This window comes from Triturus cristatus, chromosome 9 (genome assembly GCF_964204655.1).
Source record: "Triturus cristatus chromosome 9, aTriCri1.1, whole genome shotgun sequence".
Taxonomy (NCBI): Eukaryota; Metazoa; Chordata; class Amphibia; order Caudata; family Salamandridae; genus Triturus; species Triturus cristatus.
In genome coordinates, this window is record NC_140592.1 from 3,721,552 (window position 1) to 3,747,560 (window position 26,009).

Genomic DNA, 26,009 nt, shown 5'->3' on the forward strand with positions numbered 1-26,009 from the left:
ACATTGTATGACAGTTAAAGATCCTACTTTTGACGTAATTGACATCCAGACACATGCTACACCAGATGAAATAAAGAAATGGACCGAATTAGGTGGGATCCAAACGGATCAAGGATGGATGATGAAGGAAAAGTCTGTATGGTTCCTTCCTGATTCAATGGTCCAAGTTATAATTAACACTATACATAGTCCAGCACATCTAGGAGAAAAAGCTATGCTAGATAGCATTCAACACATTTGGTTCAATAAACATTTACGAGCAGCAGCCAAACAAAAGGTCCGTACCTGTATGATCTGTTGCCAGTTCAACCCAGGAAAAAGCGTTCCCGTAGAACAGGGTGGATTTCATCCTCCTGATCACCCTTTTGAAGTCCTCCAGATGGATTATATCCAGATGGAACGATGTCGAGGATTCAAATACGTTCTCGTAGTTGTTTGTGCTCTTTCCCGTTGGACGGAGGCATACCCGGTTTCAGATTACACTGCCCCGACTACTGCCAAACAGTTGGTTCGAGAATTCTTCCCACGATACGGTTTACCACGTGTTGTTCACTCAGATAACGGCCAGCCGTTCTCATCCGAACTAATGAAACATGTTTCACTTTTGTTAGGTTATCAGTGGAAATTCCACTGTGTCCGACACCCTGAGGCAGCAGGTCTCGTAGAAAGACATAATCAGACCCTGAAAATTAGATTGTCCAAAATATGCAGGGAGAAAGGTGTCGACTGGGTAGTAGCACTACCAGTTGCACTCTTTTACACGAGAATGGTAGCACACTCTCGAACAGGGCTATCCCCGTATGAAGTGATCTTCGGCAGACCACCAAATATGTGGGGGACGCCTATGCCACGAAAAATAACTGATATTGACTGTAATATGCTGACAGATTACTTGGCTTCCTTGATGTCTGCACTACAATCTTGTCGTTCACAGGTAGCTGCAGCCTTTCCCGACAACACTGAGGTGAAACCCCTTGACGTAGTTCCGGGGGACCTCGTTCTTGTGAGGAATTTCGACCGAAAGACTCAGCTGGAGCCCAGGTGGAGATCACCCAAGTTGGTCCTGCTCACCACAAGGACAGCCGTGAAGATCGAAGGCAGAAAAGGATGGGTGCATTCAAGTCATATCAAGAAATTTCATGGACTTCCTTCGGATGTGAATAGCCCACCTCGTGTGTCTTCACCCATTGACTCAAAACTACCTTTGGCTGAGGCCAACAGTCAGGAACTTTATAAACTGAAACTCAGGCCTAAACCGTCGGACGATTTGATTGTTTAAGTCCTCTCCAAGGTGAAGCGGTTGAATCTGTCTCCGACATGTATCCCTTAGACCTGAATCATGAAAAATCGCGAAAAATGTTGAAACGACAGGCGTACTGTAAATCACTGCGTAGCCATTGCATAATGACGTTATTAATTTTGTTTTTCTTGAGTTTTTTAATAATTACTGCAAGTATATTGTTGCACATATATTATCCTATTTCTAGACATGTTTACAATGTTACTGCTGAACATTCTTTTAGTGAATTACCTCCGCTTGAGTTGTCTTATAGATTTGCGCTGCGCAATAACACTTTTATTAGTATGTTACATCATTCCCATCAGGTTAGCAATGCTACAAATTGTTGGATATGTGGCCGACTCCCTCCCTATCAGAATTATAAAGGAATTTTACCTCTCTTTCCATACCCGTTCACACACAACGGCTCCTGTGGAGCATGGTTTAGTTTAATTAATTCTCTAGATTCGAATTCTGCAGTTTATCAAGATAACTGGGTATGGGGAAATTTGAACTTAATTTTGCTTAAGGTCTGCTACCCCAACAAGGAGGGACTTCCCCAGAGAACAGGAACTGATCTAGAAAATGAAGTGTATGGATTAGGTAATTTCACGCTTAATCTTATGATCCTAAATGTCGAATCCGAAGCTACTCCAATTTTGCCCGCTATGTCAATATTTCCAGTAAAGGGTGAACTATGTGTAAGGAAAAATGGTTCCATACATATGGGCCATAGTAAATGCACGACTGTAGTAGAGTTTAGTGATCAAGGCAAGTCCACATTTAGAGCTTCCCGCCATTCCTATTTCATATGTGGTCAGACGGCATATGTACGTTTGCCTCTAGACTGGGATGGTACTTGCTATATTGGATTCCTTTTGCCACCTGTTTTTTTAGCTCCTCCTGATTATCACAGAAATATTCATTTAGTAAATAGTAGAGTAAGGAGAGATCTCCCAATAGTCGATTACACTGAAACAGCATGGGAAAAATACACAGATTTCAATAAAGGTCTCTTTCCCTATATAGGTACTGTTACTAATAGTAAGCTGATACGTAGATTAACTAGAACCCTTGAAGCAGTAGTGAATGAAACTATTTCCGCTTTAGGCAATTTAACAGAAGAGCAGTCTGCTATGCGGATTGTTGTGCTTCAAAATCGTCTTGTCCTTGACGTCATCCTGGCTGATAGGGGCGGAGCTTGTAGGGTCATCGGATCAAGCTGTTGCATTTTCATACCAGAAAATTCGCCATCTGTATATAAGGCCATAACTCGCCTTCATAAGATTGTAAGCCAGATACACCAGAACCCAGGCACCTGGACTTGGTCCGGTTGGTTTTGGAGTGTATTATCTACCTTTGGATGGAAGGTCCTATCTTTCCTAGGTATTGGCCTTCTCATACTATTCAGTTGCTGTCTATGTCTACAATGTGGACCAGCGATCTGTGGTCTGTGTGCCACATCGTGTATTCCACCACCAGGATTTCATTCATCACGGAAGAAGAAAGAAGAACAAATGATGCTATATGAACAGATCAATGGATTGATGAAGATTGATATCTCTTAACGGGCAAGTAGGGGACAAGGAGGGAATGTGGAAATATGGATTTTTCTGATCAGTTATGTCCCCTATCTTGGACCCCAACGGTTCCATGTATGAATCACAAGTACATGTATGTTCCCTCCAGTTCTAGTTCTGAAGACGCAAACACATGTGCGTCCATCGTCAACATGTCCTCTGTCAGATCCGCCATGAATGGGCTGGATATTCAATTCCTAAGTACGAAAGGCCACCGACTTTATATGGCTCAGTTACTCCATTTTGCAGTTCAGGCGAGTAGGCCCGATTCTGCCATCAAGCTTTTCTCTGCTCTCTGCCTCTGACAGCTTCAGTTTGAGCTCGCATCTGTATCCATGAACTTTGTCCTACTCCCTGTGCGGCTAACGGTGCCCGCCTCGGCCGGTTTGCCTGCCTGCCAAAAACTGTATTTCACCTTCGAGTTATCTGCTTCGCTCCTCAGCCGATGCATTCCTGTCTAGTAGTTTAGGTAAACATTTCCTTCAGCTACCGAGCAAAGGGCCCGGCCTCTCTGTCCTCATGCAAGTAATTCATAGCCCTGTTACCATGGAAGGTTTCTGCCCCTTGCATCTCATATAGACACTTAGACACTTAGACGCTTGTGCACGCACACACAGTCAGTATAGAATAGATTTTGTCCAAGAGTCCTCCCTTTGTGGATAACATAGTTCTTTAAACATAGGATGTTAGATATGATTTGGGATTAGGTTGACTTGACCCTCCAGACTTCTTGTCTCCACATGTAGAGCTAAATGTCAAGTCCCCTTCACCCCCTAGTTGCACGTCAATTACACGTCATGCTGCTGCGCACGCATCTATGCCAAGTATAATCTTATAGATCCACCTATATATGACATCATAACCAATTATGTTCCTTTTTACTCCTCATTACGCCCATTTTCGGTTACGCATGTGAATCGTCATTTTCCTTATCAATTGTTACGCCTACCACATTCGCTTCATTGTAATGTATGTTCTATAAAAGTCATTTCTTGTCAATAATGTATGTACTTCACTTCCTGAACCTTCGTGGTGACGGAACCTGGAGCAACCGATTATAATCGATCATTGGAATAAAGCCCATTCCGAACCTCTAATACCACGGATTCTGCCTCTTATTTACTGAGCTGTTTTATTATGTTTCTGTACCAAATTAAGTCCCGGTAATTAAATTATTTACCACACTCTTGTTGTCTTTCCATCGGGTCTGTGATATGCGGGATGGTGGTTTTTTGGAGCACAGCCGCGTGGTGGGTCTTACTGTGTCACACTGGGGTTAGCCTGCCTTTAATCGCCCGCTTTGTCACACGCGGTTTTAAGACGATGATTGAGGTTAGTACTGTTATTAGTATTGAACACACCAGGTATTTGTGGTACGGATATTTGCACCCTAACAATAGGTACTCTAGGACACATGTCCTGCATTACACTTCGAAGTATGGTCGGGTCAAGTGACGGAGTAGAGCAATCATCGCATGGTATATCTGGGCATGGAGGATTGCTAGGCAAGATTGTAGCGTAGGCAGGTAGTGGTACTTATCGGGGAATGGATGCTTGTCTCAATGGCATGCCGCCATGCAAAGTGACCATGTACCTAGGTCACGTACATCAGGCAGTGACAGGTCAACAGGGACCATATGTACTGGAATGAACAGGAGTGGTTCCCACCTCGGTTGGTCAGATGGGAGGGTCGTCTTTATTCTCACTGGATACCCTTACTCCAACACTCCTATTGTAAGCTTAGGATGCCTGTTTACGTTGTTGGACCTGCTATTAGTTATTAAAATCTCCTATGTGCCTTGGCATGGTTTGTCTCGGTTCAGGGCCAGTTGGGGGTTACTGTTCAGGACTCGGTTAGACTTCTTGAACATAGACTTTTCAACATCCTCCTAGGAAACCATGATTAGCATAACGGTATTGTACCATGGAGAGCCAATGGTTGTGGGTTTGTGCACAACAGTAGCAAGGGAATTACAGTCTGCTTCATCAGGCCACGTGTTCCATCTTTAGCACTTGCAGCTGTATAGCTCCTATTTTTCACCCGGGACTGGGACTGGCAATGTCTAACCCTTACAGCCAGACACGGAATAGGCACAGGACATACCTTGTTGAGGCACTAGTATGGTCTGTTTCGCTTCGAGGCTAGTTGGGGGTTACCGTTCTGGGTACGGTCCGACTTTCTGGTTGCGTTTGGATGCTTGGACAGGTGCCCGCGCACCTGTTCTAAAGGACAGGTAGCACGGCGATAAGTGGTTCAGTTGCTCCAGTTATCCGTGTTAACGGGCAGGTGAAGCAGCAGAACTTAGAGGGGCTTGGGTCTGACCTCTGGTTCAAGGGCGGAGCCTGGTAAGCCCACTTAGCAGCCCGTCCTTGAGTTAGACGAAACCGGTACCATTGATGAGAACGGTAAAGGGCAACTTCTTCCGCCCTCCAGCACTGGCTGGCAGCTATGCAGTTTGTGGAAGTGGCCTTCCCAACAAGGGCGTTGGTCCATATGATTGGGGGAAACTCCTGGGAAACATTTTGGGCTACTAAGTAGCAGGAGAACTACTGGCATTCCCAGTATTCAACAGAGAGCGGTATTTATGCTCTGGTTCACCCCTGGGTCACGCTGTCCAGTCTGCTCCCTGGTATGCTAGCAGAAGTTTGGGAGGGCAAGGCTTCACTTAGGGTGGTGACTGTCGGAAGGTGATGGTTATACTCCGACTAGTGCTAGATTCAGCTATCTGAGGTAAGAGGAGGTAGAGCGGGCTTGTCAACTCTTAACTACACTCGCATGGGCACTTCCTGGCAGGAGTGGCTTGGAATAGGTCTTGTTCTTCAGCCAGGCAAATGTATCATTGGACCGTCGCCTATTTTTAGGCAGGTTAATTCAGTCATAAATCCATGGGGAGTTTGAATGGATGGGGGCACCTGTCCTGATGGGGCATTATGGCCTCTGGTCCGGTATTGGTTAAGACTTGTTTTGGCTGGACCTGGGAGAAGCCCGGCAATAAGTGGTTTCTGGCTTCATCAGGCATGGTCTGATACATGCCGAGTCCACAGGGTGTTTGGAGGGAGATGGGGTGCACCTCTCTAGTTTAGGCATGGATCCTTTCCTCTGGACCGAGGGGAAGCTTTGGCTGCAGCAGGTTGTAAGGAAATAAGGCTACCTTGGTGGGGGACCCTGGTAGTGACGGTGGCCACTCCCAAGGCTGTGGAGGAGTTACAGGGCGATCCAGAGTCTGCAGATACCAAGGGGTACTTCATGCAGCAGCACAGCGTGGTGCTAAGCCAGGATACCCAGGGATGTCTAGAGTGACCCCTGGAAGAACTACGGCGCCCCGTTTAGTCCTACGGGCGGTTGTGGGTCTGAGCAACCGGGGGCTGCCAGCATACGCTCCGCCCACCTCTTTTGGGGGGGGGGGGGGCGTGAGTAAGCATGTGGACTGGTGGTCCACGGATGGGAGGGGTAGCCCCTCCCAAGGTTTGGTATGCACCATTCGGCGACTGCCATGGTGTAATTTAGGCTTATCAGACGGGCAGGCTGCTAGGGGTTGGCCTGCCCTGGGATCGGATCGCCCGTAAGATAACCCACCATGTTTGCATATTGGTTATGCTAATAAACCTGCAGCAATATTTCTCCACTTACAAAAAGTGTCGTGTGGTTTATTTATGTATTTACTATGTGTTATGTGACAACAGTTGCCGATATTGGCACTATGTTCTTGCAGTGTTCAAGGGGCAGGGCCAGTGTTTCCGCAGTGTTGAAGGGGCGGGACCAGTGATCCCGATGTGTTCAAGGTGCAGGACCAGTGTTTCCGCAGTGTTCAAGGGGCGGGAACAGTGTTTCTGCAGTGCTCAAGGGGCGGGAGACGAATCGCTGCCCTCTTCCCCCCTGTCCCCGGATACTGCCACAGAAAGCTACACCCCTTACTTGACCCCGTGTCCTCTGGTGGAATCTCCCTTCACTCCCTGAACCCTAGCACACGAAAGTATAAGACAAAACCATTTCTTACGGGGCATATTTCTTTCTTTTATGGGGAACTGGCTGACCTGCCATTGAGTCTTCGCCTGACAAGTTCCTAAGAAGCAGCAAGAATTAAAACTACCACAAGACCCCCCACCCCCTCTGACAAAAGAAAGGAAGAAGACGGTGTCCGTCCCTCTGTGACCCAAAGAGACTCACCCCTATTTTTCATTTTGCTATGTTTTGAACGGACAAACCATCCTGACATCTTATGTTACTTTAATAAAACCCTGTATCACAGTACTCCAGAGTCCTTCTTTGCTTCTCCATCACGCTACAGTGTGGGACCAGTGTTCAGGGTGCAGGACCAGTGTTTCCTCAGAGTGCAGGGTGCGGGACCAGTATTCCCGCAGTGTTCAAGGTGCAGGACCAGTATTCCCGCAGTGTTCAAGGGGCGGCACCAGTGTTCCCACAGAGTGCAGGGTGCGGGACCAGTATTCCCGCAGTGTTCAAGGTGCAGGACCAGTATTCCTGCAGTGTTCATTGTGCGTGACCAGTGTTTCCGCAGTGTTCAAGGGGCGGGACCAGTGTTTCTGCAGTGTTCAAGGGGCGGGACCAGTGTTCCTGCAGTGTTCAAGAGGCGGGACCAGTGTTTCTGCAGTGTTCAAGGGGCGGGACCAGTGTTCCTGCAGTGTTCAAGAGGCGGGACCAGTGTTCCTGCAGTGTTCAAGGGGCGGGAAAAGTGTTCCTGCAGTGTTCAAGGGGCAGGAACACTGTTTCCGCAGTGTTCATTGTGCGTGACCAGTGTTTCTGCAGTGTTCAAGGGGCGGGACCAGTGTTCCTGCAGTGTTCAAGAGGCGGGACCAGTGTTTCTGCAGTGTTCAAGGGGCGGGACCAGTGTTTCTGCAGTGTTCAAGGGGCGGGACCAGTGTTTCTGCAGTGTTCAAGTGGTGGGACCAGTGTACCCGCAGTGTTCAAGGGGTGGGACCAGTGATCCCGCTGTGTTCAAGGGGTGGAACCAGTGTACCCGCAGTGTTCAAGGTGAGGGAACACTAAACCTCCTTTTACCAAGCAGAAAAAGTAGTCCGCCCGAACTCCTCCCCTGCTGCTATGACACTACTTCCCCTTCCTTACACTAGCCTCCCAACCATCTTTCTTTCCTTATAAAAGCCCCCACACACAATTTACCACCTGCTCAGGAAAGGTGGTAAATGTACGCGTTAAGCCCCTGGAAATTGGGACTGCCACGTGGTATTCATTCCAGTAATACTGAGTGAGCAGTTATTTTGTAATCTGGAAGGTTTAACTTGTAACTGCACAGAACTGGTGAGATTGCACATGGTGCAGGTAATTACAGGTTTGGAGTTTCTACAGTTCTGGTAATTATAGGTTTGGAGTTTCCACAGCGCCAACACCGCGCAGCTCCTCGTCGAGGCCTGTGGGTAGAGTTCCATCTTAGGGTGCAAAGCAGCAGTTTTAGAATCGCCACCAGGCACAGGGGGAGAGTTCAGACTGGACACAGCGCATACGCCTCTCACCTGGAGAAGGGTGGGTCCAGGGCCTGGGGTCTGCAGAGGGGTCCTCCAGAGGGAGCAGCTCCGGCTGCTCTTTACCTCTTAATGAACTGACAGTGGCTGCAATCAGAGGTCCTGTTAAGAAAGAAAAACAGACGTCAAGCGGCCGCCATTATATTGTAATTCAGATTCTTGCTGAGACAGGAAGCGCAGCAACTCAGCTGAGCTCTACTGCACTCTGGGGTCACCAGGATCCCCAAAAGTGCAAAGTGGGATGAATCGTAAAGTTTTTCATCTCTTCCCCCAACTCAGTGGTCTCATCTTCCCTCAGTGTCTCAACTCTTCCCATTATATCTCTGACCTTTATGAATACTAACAACCCCCAATGTCTTTCCCTTTTACTCCCCAATATGTTTCATATCGAAATCTAGATTTTATCTTCCACAGACATCTCTTCATGCTCATGTCACACAGAACCTTCTGCCTATTCCGAAGTCATCACCCAATCAATCAATCAATCAATTTCATTATGTTTTGGCACTCCGAAGAGGTCCACATAAAACAAGATACACAAATACAAATACACATTCTCAAAGTAAAAATGACAACTACAACATTTTCCACTGAACAAGATAATCAGCGACACATACCTCCATATTTCATCAATAAATAGCTAAAAAACCTTTAAAAAAGTTAAAAATATTGAAGCAAAACATTTCATTTGGAGGAGTATATAAGGCCTGCAAAAAAGAATTCACATTGAGGATACCCAATTGCAAGCATATTGATCTTAACCACTTTGAACGAAGTGGACGCAATGCAGGACATATAAACAGTACATGAGAACGACCCTGAGCAGACATATTACAAAAGTTACATGTGGGAGAGGACCCATGCCATTTTGCCAAAAGAGTATTTAGGGGCAGCAAGTCCTGCCTTAGGAGAAACCAAATTCTCCGAACACCATGTGGTAGATTCCAGGTGACATAGGGTTGGGCAAGCTTCATTGAGTATGTGTTTGCAAGGAGATCACCTACCCTCTTTACTAGCATGGACTTCTTGTCCAACGTGAAGCAAAGAGCCCAAGAAGCCTGTTTCAAAAGAGATTTTAGCTGGGAAGGGGAAATAGTAAAAAGGGTCATCACCCAGAATATTGTCATCTCCACCCTCCCTCCTCACCTGCCCTAGACTGGACTCCACCCTCCCCTCTGAAGGAAGTGACCCACTTAGGGCCACCCGGGTCACCTCGGACCACCTCTCAGTCTTCCATACTAAATGAAGAGTGGGAGAGCCAGTGGAGAATATACACCAATAATTATTTATTATATGCGCTAAGAGCGGGGCTCCGCCTGCCCAGTCTCGAGAGAGTGCTACAGAGGGAACTGAGGAACAGTAAGCATAAAGATACATTATATGCATTGCATGGTTAACAAGTACATGCCCACAGTGGAATTTTCCAAACAAGCTCTCGCCACTGGCTTCACTAACTTCGATGCAGCGCAACACATCGCCGACACAGGACCTTCCAACGCCAGCTCTGGTCGGAGCAGGCCGACGCAGGGACTTCGCATCGCTATGCCCAGGAGACATGGTACTTTGCTAGAGGGCTGAACTCAGTCCCTGTATCCGGTCTGTGCTCCATCGCGATCAACATGAACTTGTGACTTGGAAATGGTCCCCCTCGACCAGATAACTACAGTTGGCGCTTTTTGCTTCTAAGGGCTTGATTTCTACAAAATCTTTAAAATTGCATGTCTTCAGTTTTACTAGTTGTATTTTTGTTGTATTGGTCTTAAATTATTTATTACATTTTACTCTATTTTCCTAAATTGGTGTTGTGTTTTCCCGTTATTCCTGCTTGAAGTCCTGCATAAATACTTTACACATTGCCTCTAAGTTAAGCCTGACTTCTGTGTGCCAAGCTATCAGAACGTTAAGCTCAGGTCAATTTGGGGCCTGCTTGTGTTTCACCCTGACAAGAATGGTGGTTGCTGCTTGAGCAAGGTTTCACCCCCTTCAGCCAATAACCCAATTGCTGACAATAAGGCAATGGAAAAACACTAAGATTGTCACATCAGCTGGGGCCTGCAATCAAGATGCCAGACTATTCACATGCGTAGGACATGACATACCCCCGAAAACAATATGTGGGCAACAGCTCCACAGAACCGCTCACACTTTGTACAGAATTTATATAGTTGTTCAAGTGTTCTGATAGTCTTGGGTGAGGTTGGAAATAGTTGTGGATCTGTGACTCTCTATCTGCTCATCTGGGTGGCATTGGATGACCAGAGATGTGCGTCCTTTTCCACTTGTCTGCCTCCTTCTTCACCCCGGCCCTTGTGAGCTACGCCGACTCCTTATGATCTCCCATTGTGTCAACCTAACTTTCACGGTCCCCTTTAGACACTGATTGAAATAGTTCCTGTGATTGGTTTGCATAAAAAAGTGGATTATTATTTGGAGAGGACAAGTGCCACCTCAAAGGATAAGGCCGGAACCTGATAGATGTCACACAAATGAATAAAAACCTGTGCTAAACCTCAGGTAACATGACACAAAGCAATGACGATCAAATCACGCGCACGCAGTGTGTAAAGTATTTAAGCAGTGCATACACCGCAGACACAGGTTGCACAAACAAAGTAGAACTCCACCACCACTTTTAAAATGAAGACAAAAACATTAGAAGTAAAAAAAGACCAAAATGACAAAAATTCAATAAGGAGAAGCAGAGAGATGAATTTTTACAGATGTAAGTGAAAATAACGCCCAAAACTACAAAGTGCCAATGATAGTCTACGAAAGCTGTAGACCAGGACCCAGGCACAAATTTAGGCTGACGTGACGGAGACCTGGTTGGGTACACCAAGTAGATTGGTCCCAGTGAAAGTCTGGAAGTTCAAAAAAGATTATAGGTCCCAACGCAGAAAAGGACTTTGCCATTACTGGAGAAGAAATATCTTCCAAAGGTGCCACTGATTAAAATGTAGACGCAGCTGTGGAACCAAAAGACGTATACTTGAAGCAGGTTAGTCCTGCTGGAGCTCTGAATCTTTTCTTTTAGATTCTTTGCTTTTTAAAATTTTGTTTAAGTCCCAATGCAGAATGTGACCTGGCCGTTTTTTGGAGGTGCTGGCAGCCCTGACCAGGACAAAGGTGAAACTCAGTCTGACGCTATGCAACTGCCGGTCGGATACTTTTTCCTACAGATCCTCTTGAAGGTCTGGAGGAAAAGTTTTTAAAAGTTTCCAAACTTTATCCTGGAGTCTAAACAACCAAGGGAATAAACTTGTAAGACCACAAGGACCTCCGGGGAGAGCACTTACAAGCTCTCAGTGTGTCAGTCAAAGGCCAACAGCAAAGCTTAGTCTGGTCCAGTTACCACTGGTCAGATGGGTAATTACAGGGAAAGGTCTCTTGCAGCTTGTTGTGCCCCTCTAGTCGCACAGGAGGTCCGCCAACTGACCCTTGCAGTCACTTCTCTGTCCTGGGTACAAGAGGGAGCCGTCCAGCCCTTCAGGCTCCTCTCAGGCCATGGGCAGGAGGTCCAGTCCTCGTTTGATCTTCCGTAGGTCCAGGATGTTTAGCGAGGAGGTGCCTTGAAGTGCGACATTTACGCATCGCACCAGCTAGTGGGTGGGCACCAATTAACCAATGGGATCAAAGTTTCAGTGGGAAACCCAACCCCCTTTTTCAGCACTTTCTGTGTGCCCTACTGGAAACAATCCCACAGTGCCCCTCACTCTCAAAATCCCATCTGACCTGATTCAGAGCCTGTGTGCCCACTCAGAGGTGAGGACAGTGGAATAAGCAGTCCCCTGCTCTGTGGTCACTCATACCCGGTTCAGGGGGCAGCCTTCCTCACACTGAGTTTGGTGTTAGCCTGCCTAGAGGGTCAAAAGATTTACTTGTGATAGGGGATCCTTTGAAATAAATTAAGTTCCTGGGCCAACCCCAGCTTATCTTTCTGACAGGAGAAGTAAACACCTCCTAACTCCCAGGCAATTGTCTCTGCTCCGGGACGGTTTTCACACCTTCCCACCCAATGCCGGAGACCTCATGCAAATAAACCTCCCGCAGCTTCAGGCAGGGTAAAGGTAACTTTCTGAAAGTTACATTTCCAATACTTTTCATAAACGTCCAATTTCAACATTAGTTTGGATTTTTCTGCAATACAAAAATAAGTCTTTGAGTAAAGTCTGTGGTTTTAGAGGTAAAAAGTTACAGACTGATGTGTATCGTCCATAAAGGGACTTTCCTGTGTGCCAGCTACATCCTGGGGAGTGAGAATGTCGTTTTGAGCCTAGTCACTTGGGCAACATGAGATTTCTAAAGTCACACGTGTTCCACTCACACGTGACACTGTCGGCAACATATCTTTTTTATAACATTTTGTATTGCTTTTGAAAATGTGCACAGCAGCAATACAAAGACACAACATCACACAGTGAGGACAGTTGCAAAGATGACGTTGAGTGGCATATCCGCTCCCTTCCAGCCTGAGCAGTATCTATGACACAGCACCGACCCGGAGCAAGGCGATGTCGTTAATATTAAAAATCAGTTTTTCTACCTTTCAAAGGGTGATTTTGGCGGTCCTGGGCAGCAGGCTTCAGGCTGCTGCTACTGGCTACGCAAGGAAGGGCTGAACCCATCCTTGCACGGCCATTGTAGTGATGGCACAACAGGTGCTGCAGTCCACAAGTGGCATTTAACTTTCCAAACACAAGGAGATGGTGGACGGAGCGCTGAATCTTTTCAGACACTCACCCCCAGTCACAGATCTGGGTTGAATCCATCATCGTTCTTTAGCTCACTTCGCCACCCCAGGTCAGACCCAGCCATATGCAAATCAGTCTCAACCCTGTTCCTTGTGGAAGAGGTGTGGCGCAGCGGCCAGGGCGACTGCCTCCGGATCCTGGGGTTCACGGTTTTATCCCCGGTGCCGGCAGCAGATCAGCCCAGCACCGTGTGACTCCGTCAATAGCTCGCTTAATCTTCCCGACGGCCCCCAGTGCCGGGACACCTCTCCGGAGGTAGCTGTGCGCTTTACAAATACTGGACATTTACATTTACATTCATGAGAACAGTCCAGCCCGAACTGCCAGTCCAGGTCCTCCCTGGACCGGAAACAAGCATCCTGGGATTGGGTGAACTGCCCTTCATGTGCAGGAGGGCCAGGAGGAGGTGAACTGCCCTTCATGTGCAGGAGGCCCATAACGAGGTGAACTGCCCTTCATGCGCAGAAGGCCCAGAACAAGGTGAACTGCCCTTCATGTGCAGGAGGCCCAGAACAAGGTGAACTGCCCTTCATGTGCAGGAGGCCCAGAACAAGGTGAACTGCCCTTCATGTGCAGGAGGCCCAGGATGAGGTGAACTGCCCTTCATGCGCAGGAGGCCCAGGATGAGGTGTACTGTGCTTCATGCGCAGGAGGCCCGGGACGAGGTGAACTGCCCTTCATGCGCAGAAGGCCTGGGACGAGGTGAACTGCCCCTCATGGGCAGGAGGGCCAGGAGGAGGTGACCTGCCCTTCATGTGCAGGAGGCCCGGGACGAGGTGAACTGTCCTTCATGCGCAGGAGGCCGGGACGAGGTGAACTGCCCTTAATGCGCAGGAGGCCCAGGATTGGGTGAACTGCCCTTCATGTGTAGGAGGCCCAGAACGAGGTGAACTCCCTTCATGTGCAGGAGGCCCTGGATGAGGTGAACTGCCCTTCATGTGTAGGAGGTCCAGCATAAGGTGAACTGCCCTTCATGTGCTGGAGGCCCAGGATGAGGAGAACTGCCCTTCATGTGCAGGAGGCCCAGGATTGGGTGAACTGCCCTTCATGTGCAGGAGGCCCAAGATAAGGTGAACTGCCCTTCATGCGCAGGAGGCCCAGGATTGGGTGAACTGCCCTTCATGTGCAGGAGGCCCAAGATAAGGTGAACTGCCTTTCATGCGCAGGAGGCCCAGGATTGAGTGAACTGCCCTTCATGGGCAAGAGGCCCGGAATGAGGTAAACTGCCCTTCACACACAGGAGGCCGGGAAGGGGTGAACTGCCCTTCATGCGCAGGAGGCCCAGAACGAGGTGAACTGCCCTTCATGCGCAGGAGGTCCAGCATAAGGTGAACTGCCCTTCATGCGCTGGAGGCCCAGGACAAGGTGAACTGCCCTTCATATGCAGGAGGCCCTGACTGAGGTGAACAACCCTTCATGCGCAGGAGGCCCGGGACGAGGTGAACTGCCCTTCATGCACAGGAGGCCGGGACGAGGTGAACTGCCCTTCATGTGCAGGAGGCCCTGGATGAGGTGAACTGCCCTTCATGCGCAGGAGGTCCAGCATAAGGTGAACTGCCCTTCATGCGCAGAAGGCCCAGAACATGGTGAACTGCCCTTAATGTGCAGGAGGCCCAGGATGAGGTGAACTGCCCTTCATGTGCTGGAGGCCCTGGAAGAGGTGAACTGCCCTTCTCAAGCAGGAGGCCCAGGACGAGGTGAACTGCCCTTCATGCGAAAGAGGGCCAGGATGGGGTGAACTGCCCTTCATGCGCAGGAGGCCGGGACGAGGTGAATGGCCCTTCATGCGCAGGAGGCCCAGGATTGGGTGAACTGCCCTTCATGTGCAGGAGGGCCAGGAGGAGGTGAACGGCCTTTCATGCACAGGAGGCCCAGGATTGAGTGAACTGCCCTTCATGGGCAAGAGGCCCGGAATGAGGTAAACTGCCCTTCATACACAGGATGCCGGGTAGGGGTGAACTGCCCTTCATGCGCAGGAGGCCCAGAACGAGGTGAACTGCCCTTCATGCGCAGGAGGTCCAGCATAAGGTGAACAGCCCTTCAGGCGCAGGAGGCCCAGGACAAGGTGAACTGCCTTTCATATGCAGGAGGCCCTGACTGAGGTGAACAACCATTCATGCGCAGGAGGCCCGGGACGAGGTGAACTGTCCTTCATGCACAGGAGGCCGGGACGAGGTGAACTGCCCTTCATGTGCAGGAGGCCCTGGATGAGGTGAACTGCCCTTCATGCGCAGGAGGTCCAGCATAAGGTGAACTGCACTTCATGCGCAGAAGGCCCAGAACATGGTGAACTGCCCTTAATATGCAGGAGGCCCAGGATGAGGTGAACTTCCCTTCACAAGCAGAAGGCCCAGGACGAGGTCAACTGCCCTTAATGCGAAGGAGGGCCAGGATGGGGTGAACTGCCCTTCATGCACAGGAGGCCGGGATGAGGTGAACTGCTCTTCACATGCAGGAGGCCCAGAACAAGGTGAACTGCCCTTTATGCGCAGGAGGCCCAGGATTGGGTGAACTGCCCTTCATGTGCAGGAGGGCCAGGAAGAGGTGAATGGCCCTTCATGCGCAGGAGGCCCAGGATTGGGTGAACTGCCCTTCATGTGCAGGAGGGCCAGGTGGAGGTGAACGGCCCTTCATGCGCAGGAGGCCCAGGATTGGGTGAACTGCCCTTCATGTGCAGGAGGGCCAGGAGGAGGTGAACTGCCCTTCATGTGCAGGAGGCCCGGGACGAGGTGAACTGCCCTTCATGTGCAGGAGAGCCAGGAGGAGGTGAACGGCCCTTCATGTGCAGGAGGGCCAGGAGGAGGTGAACGGCCCTTCATACGCAGGAGGCCCAGGATTGGGTGAACTGCCCTTCATGCGCAGGAGGCCCAGGACGAGGTGAACTGCCCTTCATGCACAGGAGGGCCAGGACAAGGTGAACTGCCCTTCATGCACAGGAGGCGGGGACGAGGTGAACTGCCCTTCATGCACAGGAGGCCCGGGCTGAGGTAAACTGCACCTCATGTGTTGGAGGTCCAGCATAAGGTGAACTGCCCTTCATGCACAGGAGGCCAAGGATGAGGTGAACTGTCCTTCCTGCGCAGGAGGGCCAGGAGGAGGTGAACTGCCCTTCATGTGCAGGAGGCCCGGGACGAGGTGAACTGCCCTTCATGCGCAGGAGGCCAAGGAAGAAGTGAACTGCCCTTCATGTGCAGGAGGGCCAGAAGGAGGTGAACAGCCCTTCATGTGCAGGAGGCCCAGGATTGGGTGAACTGCCCTTCATGTGCAGGAGGGCCAGGAGGAGGTGAACTGTCCTTCATGCGCAGGAGGCCAAGGAAGAAGTGAACTGCCCTTCATGTGCAGGAGGCCCGGGACGAGGTAAACTGCCTCATGCGCAGGAGGGCCAGGAGGAGGTAAACTGCCCTTCATACACAGGAGGCCGGGAAGGGGTGAACTGCCCTTCATGTGCAGGAGGCCCAGGAGGAGGTGAACTGCCGTTCATGTGCAGGAGGGCCAGGAGGAGGTGAACGGCCCTTCATGTGCAGGAGGGCCAGGAGGAGGTGAACGGCCCTTCATGCGCAGGAGGGCCAGGAGGAGGTGAACGGCCCTTCATGTGCAGGAGCAAAACAAGAATTGATGGACAGAATGCAGAACAATGTCATACATTCACCCGAGTACAGAGATCTGGGCCTAAATCCATCGTTTTGATGGCTTGGCAGTTCGGGCTGGACTGTTCCCATGAGGCACAGGGTCAGACTGATTTGCATATGGCCATGTCTGAACTGGGGTGGCAGAGTGGGCTAAAGAACGGTGATGGATCAAACCCAGATATGTTGACTGGGTGTGAGTGTTTGATTGGTTCTCATACTCCGTCCATCACCACCCCCTTTTGTACCGCTTTGTTCGCCATAAGTTGGCAGGGTATGCTCAGACGTGAGTCCCTTGCTCACTTTGCCACTGGATTCAAGCAAGCCTGGCTGAAGACGGCTGAAATGCCAGAAACCGGTCCTAGGAATCTTGTTTCCGGTCCAGGGAAGGCATGGCTTGGCAGTTCGGGCTGGACTGTTCCCATGAGGCACAGGGTCAGACTGATTTGCATATGGCCATGTCTGAACTGGGGTGGCAGAGTGGGCTAAAGAACGGTGATGGATCAAACCCAGATCTGTTGACTGGGTGTGAGTGTTTGATTGGTTCTGATACTCCATCCATCACCACCCCCTTTTGTACCGCTTCATGCCCTTCATGTGCAGGAGGGCCAGGAGGAGGTGAACGGCCCTTCATGTACAGGAGGGCCAGGAGGAGGTGAACGGCCCTTCATGTGCAGGAGGCCCAGGAGAGGTGAACTGCCCTTCATGCGCAGGAGGCAGGGAGGAGATGAACTGCCCTTCATGCGCAGGAGGCGGGAAGGAGGTGAACTGCCCTTCATGCGCAGGAGGCCCAGGAGGAGGTGAACTGCCCTTCATGTGCAGGAGGCCATGGAAGAGGTGAACTGCCCTTCATGTGCAGGAGGGCCAGGAGGAGGTGAACTGCCCTTCATGCGCAGGAGGCCCAGGAGGAGGTGAACGTTCCTTCATGCACAGGAGGCCCAGGAGGAGGTGAACTGCCCTTCATGCGCAGGAGGCCCAGGAGGAGGTGAACTGTCCTTCATGCACAGGAGGCCCAGGAGGAGGTGAACTGCCCTTCATGCGCAGGCGGCGTTGAACTGTCCTTCATCCGCAGAAGGCCCGGGCTGAGGTGAACTGCCCTTCATGTGCAGGAGGCCCAGGAGGAGGTGAACGGCCCTTCATGCGCAGGAGGCCCAGGAGGAGGTGAACTGCCCTTCATGTGCAGGAGGCCCGGGACGAGGTGAACTGCCCTTCATGTGCAGGAGGCCCAGGAGGAGGTGAACTGCCCTTCATGTGCAGGAGGCCTGGGACGAGGTGAACTGCCCTTTATGTGCAGGAGGGCCAGGAGGAGGTGAACTGCCCTTCATGTGCAGGAGGCCCAGGAGGAGGTGAACTGCCCTTCATGTGCAGGAGGCCTGGGACGAGGTGAACTGCCCTTTATGTGCAGGAGGGCCAGGAGGAGGTGAACTGCCCTTCATGTGCAGGAGGCCCGGGACGAGGTGAACTGCCCTTCATGTGCAGGAGGGCCAGGAGGAGGTGAACTGCCCTTCATGCGCAGGAGGCCCAGGAGGAGGTGAACTGCCCTTCATGTGCAGGAGGGCCAGGAGGAGGTTAAATGGGACTGTTAAATGGGACTTTTATAGCGCAACGGCTACTCCAAAGGAGTGTCCCGGCGCTTTTGTGCTCCAAACCAAAGAAAGAGCTGGAAAACATAATAGTAAAAAGAGCAGGGGCCTAAAGAGGGGGCAGATTATCCAGTGAACAGCCAGGTTTTTAAGTCTTTTCTGAAGGCAAGCAGGTTAGCGGTGTTTCGCAAGGACACCGGTAAGGAATTCCATAGCTGCGGAGCAAGAAAGCTAAAGGACCGGCCGCCTAGCCGAGCCCTTTTGATGCGTGGCACCCGAGCCAAAGCCAAAGCTTCTGACCTGAGGGATCGTACAGGTCGATAGAAGTCCAGCCTCCTCTGAAGATATTTGGCACCATTGCCATGCAAGGCCTTATGGGCGAGAGTCATGGCCTTGAAAAGTATCCTCTTCCGCACCGGAAGCCAGTGAAGGGATACGAGGAGATTGGAGGCACTGGTGCGGCGGTGCAGGCCAAAAATTGCACGAGCAGCAGCGTTCTGAGTAACCTGCAAACGCTGGAGGAGGTATTCAGGCAGACCCAGATATAGGACATTTGCATAGTCCAATCTGGACCCTATGAGTGCCTGAACAGTGATCCTCCGATGTTCCTCCGAGAGAAGGGGAAAGAACTTGCGCAACATTCTGAGTATCCCAAAGCATGTTCCCGTAAGAGTGGAAACCTGGGATTTGAGCGAGAGCTCGTTGTCAATTTTAACCCCCAGGTTCTTAGCCCACTTAGAGGACTGAGTAGGAGGGAACATGTCAGCAGGCCACCATCCCTGCCAATCTGGTTCTGATGGGCATCCGAAGAATAGTATTTCGGATTTGTCCGAGTTGCATTTGAGGCTGTTGTGTGAAAACCAGCTAAAGACAGCCCCAAGGCACTCGCAGATCCTTTCTCCATCGAACTCTTCGCTCTTACGACAGGTGAATAGAAGCTGGGTGTCGTCAGCATAAGAGACGATCCGGGCCCCGTAGGACTCCGCCAGTGTCGCCAGAGGGGTCATAAGGATGTTAAATAGAGTGGGGCTCAGTACAGAGCCCTGAGGCACTCCGACTCCCAATGGCGGCATCTCGGCGGACCCGGGTGGGACCCAGACCGTCTGCCGGCGGTTGGCCAGAAAGGAACGAGACCAGTTGAGCACCGTCCCCCCTAGACCGATGTTATGAAGTCTAGTGAGGAGATCCTCGTGGGGGACGGTGTCAAACGCCGCCGACAGGTCTAACATGACTAACATCACCCTGCCTCCTGTGTCCAGCACCTCCTTCACGATCTCCGAGACTTCCAGGAGCGCCGTCTCGGTGCTTAAGTTGGAACGAAACCCCGATTGGGATTCATGAAGTAACTCATTAGACTCCAGGAAGTTAGAAAGCACGCTGTGCACGTGTTTCTCCAGGATCTTGGTCAGTGCTGGAAGGAGCGAGATTGGCCTATAATTAGAAGGCGCCTCTGGATCAAGATTGGGCTTCTTGATCAGGGGGATGACCATGGCTTGCTTCCAGGCCTGGGGCAGAAAACCCTGACTCAGGGATAAATTGAGGATAGGATTAGCTATGGGATTAATGACATCTGCCATTTTCGCTAAGAATTTTGCTGGACACGGATCTAATGGTGAGCCTGATTTAAGGTTCCTCATCAAGGCTAAGGATGCGGCAACCGGAAGGGGAGGAAAGTCTAGCAAAGCTGGGCCAGGAGGAGACAGGAAGACTGTCTCCGTCTGCATCGTAGATAAATCATCTAACGCTCTCGACGGGAAAGAATCCTGAATTAGCCTGATTTTGGTGGTGAAGAAATTGGCAATAGTGTTAGCCCAGGACTCCACCGGGGCACCCTGAGTAGAGGTTGTCCGGGGGCTGGTAAATTCACGTACAATTGAAAAAATCTCCTTACAGGAGTTAGCTGCGTCTTCAATCCTTTTGGCGAGGTAACATTTCTTGCCCTGTAAGATAAGATCGTGGTAGGACTTCATCATGATTTTATAGCGTTGTTTGGCTTCAGGCTCATACTGGACTCTCCACGCCCGCTCAGCAGCTTTACATTGCCTACGAGCGTGGGCTAAATCCTCCGTAAACCAGGGGGCAGAGACCCGCCGGGCAGCAGATCTGGGTGGCTGTGAGGGAGCGAGCTCATTTAGTCTGGCAAGAAGCCAGGATTGTAGGCTCTCCAGATCTTTCTCCAGGTCGCCAGTACAGGAAACAGGGTGATCTGCCAGGGCATGCGTTAGCATGTCTGGGGTCACCCGGTGGAATGCCCTATAGCTGCTGCCCTGCTGCCTCATGACACTGGCCGGAGAGGTCACAGTAGAAGGTATTTCAAAGTGGGCAAGATAATGATCAGACCAGACGACTGGCAGAAGAGTTACAGCCATGATAGGTGTGGTGGAAAACACCTGATCGAGTGTGTGGCCTTTGTTGTGGGTCGGACCAGAAAGATAGGGGGAAAGGCCTAGAGTGGATGCAATATCCAGCAATTTGATGGCGTCCTGGTCATTATGGTCGTCCAAATGGAAATTAAAATCTCCCGCCAGTAGGCACAGCTCCGATCTAAGGACAAGGATCGACATGGCCTGCTGGAGATCATCAAAAAAGGATCCCACTGGGCCCGGAGGTCTGTAAACAATCAGACCCTTCAGCGCTTGTTGCGGCGATAGGGAGATGGTAAAGGCTAAAGAGTCCGCCCCTGCGATGGTGTGAGTATGCGTGACCGTGCACGGAAAAGATTTTTTAACAACCAAGGCAACTCCTCCTCCCCTACCCTTGTCTCTATCCTGTCGATGGATGGTATAGTCCGTGGGGATGGCTGCCACAATGTCCGGGTGGGAGGAATCATTCAGCCATGTTTCAGTAAGCATCAGACAGGTAGGACTGGTCGTTGAGAGGAGATCAAAAATCTCTTGAGTGTGTCGGTGCAACGACCTCGTATTGAGGAGTACACAAAGGTGTTTTATGCTACACTCCTTAGCAGGGATAGGGGAAGGGAAGGAGCGAACAGGGTGCCAATGGCAGGCAGGGCACGTATGTTTACCCTTATATCGTCCAGGAAAAACCGTGTAACACGACGCATTCCAGTTACGCAAAGAGTATAGCTCCTGAGCGGAGTAGGAGAGCATAGGGGCCAGAGGTACCAGCCACGCCAGACGCTTCCGGGACGCTGACGGGCGCAGACGGGCAGGACTCTAGCACGACTCCGGCGCAGGTCCGGCGCATCCGCTGGTCGCGTCCGCTGCGCGGAGCTGTAAGTGCCTGTTTTTAAAGTCCTTGTCTATGGCCTCCCCAACCCAGCCCAAACGAAGATGGCCGCCAAAACCGGCGTCCAGCCCTCGGCATCAACACTCAGCCGAGGGTGGGACCGGAGCTGCAGGGAGGGGGGAAAAAAGAGTTTTTAAGCGCTGCTGAGCGCTGGGGGGTCTCTACACACTGCTGCAGGCTAGAAAATACAATTAGCAAGCACAGGTGAAAAAACGAGTAAAATCACGAAAATTTGTTTAAAATTGAAAGAAAAGCAGGAGACCTCCCGGCTTCCGCCTCAGGAGGGGAAAGGTGTGTGCAGAGTGCAAGGTGAACTGGCCTTCATGCGCAGGAGGCCCAGGGGGAGGTGAACGGCCCTTCATGCGCAGGAGGTGAACTGTTCCTTCCCTCCAAGTGCCCGAGTGGCTCACCGGCAGGAGACGTTCTTGGTTTTTCTCTCTGAAGTCAAACCACATGTAACATCAAACAAAACGTCATCTCGTCTGCCTTGCTTTGCATCGGTGAGCAGCAAAATATTCTAAAACCTTCTCTGTTTCACTTCTTGCTTTTGAAAACGAGTCTGAAAGGTACAAACCTCAGAGTCGCGAGGTCTCCATCCGCACCTTGTTCCTTGTTAATTTCAATTAACAGCGGCTGCTATGATAGTTCATGTGCACGTTCATGAAACATAGCTTGATATGTAAATACCAACATGTGTAGACATACCAGCCTCATCAGCTGGTGCACAACACCGTGCCCTGATGGCCTTTCGCCGCAGGCTTTGCTACCGGGCACTGCCCAGGCTGTGCCAGGGCAAGGCAGACGCCTTCGGTCATGTTTGCTCACAGCCAGTGCTAAAATTACAAGTGGAGGTATGAACTAGAACTTATCTTTTTTTCTACTTACTACTACACGTGTTTAATACAGCAGTGTCCACTTAGTATGGCAAGGGTAATCCCCGTTGTTTCAGGGCTAGAGCAGCGCAATCCTATACAGTACCAGCCACAGAGGGCGGCTCCTGGGCGACTGCCCCAGGCTCTGTGCCCCGGCAAAGAAGGCTTCCTAATTAATCCTAGGCACAGTAAGCGCTATAATCCTGCATCTGTTCTTTCCTGCTTGCAAGATATATTTCTTGGCATGTTAATACCAACATTTGTACCACATAACATCCTCCCAGCTGGTGCATAACCCACAACACTACCGCTTGCTTCGAACCAGCCCTGTGCTAGCAGGCCCTTAACCCACTGCAGTGTCGCTTGCTTCGAAGCAGCCCTGTGCTAGCAGGCCCCTAACCCACAGCACTGTCACTTGCTTCGATGCAGCCCTGTGCTACCAGGCCCCTAACCCACTGCACTGTCGCTTGCTTCGAAGCAGCCCTGTGCTAGCAGGCCCCTAACCCACAGCACTGTCACTTGCTTCGATGCAGCCCTGTGCTACCAGGCCCCTAACCCACTGCACTGTCGCTTGCTTCGAAGCAGCCCTGTGCTAGCAGCCCCCTAACCCACTGCACTGTCGCTTGCTTCGAAGCAGCCCTGTGCTAGCAGGCCCTTAACCCACTGCAGTGTCGCTTGCTTCGATGCAGCACAGTGCTACCAGGCCCCTAACCCACTACACTGTCGCTTGCTTCGATGCAGCGCTGTGCTACCAGGCCCCTAACCCACAGCACTACCGCTTGCTTCGAAGCAGCCCTGTGCTACCAGGCCCCTAACCCACTACACTGTCGCTTGCTTCGATGCAGCCCTGTGCTACCAGGCCCCTAACCCACTACACTGTTGCTTGCTTCGATGCAGCCCTGTGCTACCAGGCCCCTAACCCACTGCACTGTCGCTTGCTTCGATGCAGCACAGTGCTACCAGGCCCTTAACCCACTGCACTGTCGCTTGCTTCGAAGCAGCCCTGTGCTACCAGGTACATAACTCACAGCACTACCGCTTGCTTCGATGCAGCCCTGTGCTACCAGGCCCCTAACCCACTGCACTGTCGCTTGCTTCAATGCAGCCCTGTGCTAACAGGCCCATAACCCACTGCACTGTCGCTTGCTTCAATGCAGCCTTGTACTACCAGGCCCTTAACTCACTGCACTGTCGCTTGCTTCGATGCAGCCCTGTGCTACCAGGCCCCTAACCCACAGCACTACCGCTTGCTTCGAAGCAGCCCTGTGCTACCAGGCCCCTAACCCACTGCACTGTCACTTGCTTCGATGCAGCCCTGTACTACCAGGCCCCTAACCCACTGCACTGTCACTTGCTTCGATGCAGCCCTGTGCTACCAGGCCCCTAACCCACTGCACTGTCGCTTGCTTCGATGCAGCACAGTGCTACCAGGCCCTTAACCCACTGCACTGTCGCTTGCTTCGAAGCAGCCCTGTGCTACCAGGTACATAACTCACAGCACTACCGCTTGCTTCGATGCAGCCCTGTGCTACCAGGCCCCTAACCCACTGCACTGTCGCTTGCTTCAATGCAGCCCTGTGCTACCAGGCCCATAACCCACTGCACTGTCGCTTGCTTCAATGCAGCCTTGTACTACCAGGCCCTTAACTCACTGCACTGTCGCTTGCTTCGATGCAGCCCTGTGCTACCAGGCCCCTAACCCACTGCACTGTCGCTTGCTTCGATGCAGCACTGTGCTACCAGGCCCCTAACCCACTGCACTGTCACTTGCTTTGATGCAGCCCTGTACTACCAGGCCATTAACCCACTGCACTGTCGCTTGCTTCGATGCAGCCCTGTGCTACCAGGCCCCTAACCCACTGCACTGTCGCTTGCTTTGATGCAGCGCAGTGCTACCAGGCCCTTAACCCACTGCACTGTCGCTTGCTTCGATGCAGCCCTGTGCTACCAGGCCCCTAACCCACTGCACTGTCGCTTGCTTCAATGCAGCCTTGTACTACCACACCTCTAGCCCGCTGCACTACCGCTTGCTTCGATGCAGCCCTGTGCTACCAGGCCCCTAACCCACAGCACTACTGCTTGCTTCGATGCAGCTCTGTGCTACCAGGTACATAACCCACTCCACTGTCGCTTGCTTCGATGCAGCGCAGTGCTACCAGGCCCTTAACCCACTGCACTACCACTTGCTTCGATGCAGCCCTGTGCTACCAGGCCCTTAACCCACTGCACTGCAGCTTGCTTCAATGCAGCCTTGTACTACCACACCCCTAGCCCGCTGCACTACCGCTTGCTTCGATGCAGCCCTGTGCTACCAGGCCCCTAACCCACAGTACTACTGCTTGCTTTGATGCAGCCCTGTGCTACCAGGTACATAACCCACTGCACTGTCGCTTTCTTCGAAGCAGCCCTGTGCTACCAGGCCCTTAACCCGCTGCACTGTAGCTTGCTTTGATGCAGCTCTGTGCTACCAGGCCCCTAACTCACTGCACTACTGCTTGCTTCGAATCTTGGGGACCGAAACTCTATTCCTTTAAAGGTGTCACTCGCACAATATGTTCTCTAATGGCATTCAAAGTTTCAAGTAGCTTCTCAGCAAACTTTATGTTTTACACAAACAAGAGAGAGTGTGTGTTTGTAAAACAGAACAATGACACTGACACCTTGGGAGTTTTCTCCTAGGGTGTAGAGGTAATTTTTAGGTCTCGCCTACGTAGCGCACATGCACTGCATAGTCGTGCCTTTAGCCGTCGCTCTGCTCATTTTCAAGTACTACACTGGTGCTTGTGGCGGCATCCACCTTGCAGGAGCGAGCATGGGCGCGCCACAAGCACTAGTGCAGTGCTTGAAAAGTGAAGACTCTCCTGAGCACGCGCGCGCGCGCACCACTCGCGGGCTCACCTCCTGCTCTCTCTCTTACCAATTAACTTTCGCGGCCGTGGGGCCGCGCTTGTGTTTCAGCACTTGTCTGTTCTGGATCTTGATCGACTTGTTTATCAGGATACCAACCTGCAATCAACCGAGTACAATATAATTTATTCAGTTGTTTTAATATATTTTTATCACATTTGGTGGATGTTATGAAGATTTTGTGTTTCTGTTGGTGAAACATGTGTGTGCTTTTTTTGTTGTCTTTTCTTGGGCATTTTTTTCGAGAGGTGATTTAGTGTTTTTTTCCCCTTCGCGTTGTTGTCGGTTTCAAGTCCATGAAAATAACAAACCAGTAACCCAAGCTGCCGGTGGAATAGCACTTAACAGGTTAAACCCGGGAGCCATGTGACTTCTGACAAACGCCTGGAAGTAACTTAAGAAGAGATTCATGAACTAAATTGGCCCGGTTTTTAGAAACGGATTCGGTCTGTTCCTTGGTGAGTTGACTATATATATCTCCTCTCTTATTTTCCCAGTGCGAGAGGGGACTTCACAATCGGGCTTCCTGATCTGCATGTATTTTGAAGTGAGAATTTGATCAGCTTTTTTAAATGTGGTTATTTGTTGTATGTACACGGCACCTTTGCATCGCGTTCATGCTCCTGTCCGATTTTTTTTTAAATTACTGTTGGCATGTGATTCCAC

General features: G+C 51.0%; 1 protein-coding gene across 4 annotated transcripts in view; it reads right to left on the reverse strand.

The window, feature by feature from the left end:
* The window catches only part of LOC146797227 (zinc finger protein 425-like), a 263,301-nt gene that overhangs the window by 74,851 nt on the left and 162,441 nt on the right, over nt 1-26,009 (reverse strand). For all 4 annotated transcript variants that reach the window (XM_085624184.1, XM_085624183.1, XM_085624185.1 and 1 more), the window contains one exon: nt 8,347-8,457. In XM_085624184.1, the coding sequence (XP_085480310.1) occupies nt 8,347-8,457 (111 nt within the window). The remainder of the gene's footprint in view (nt 1-8,346; nt 8,458-26,009) is intronic.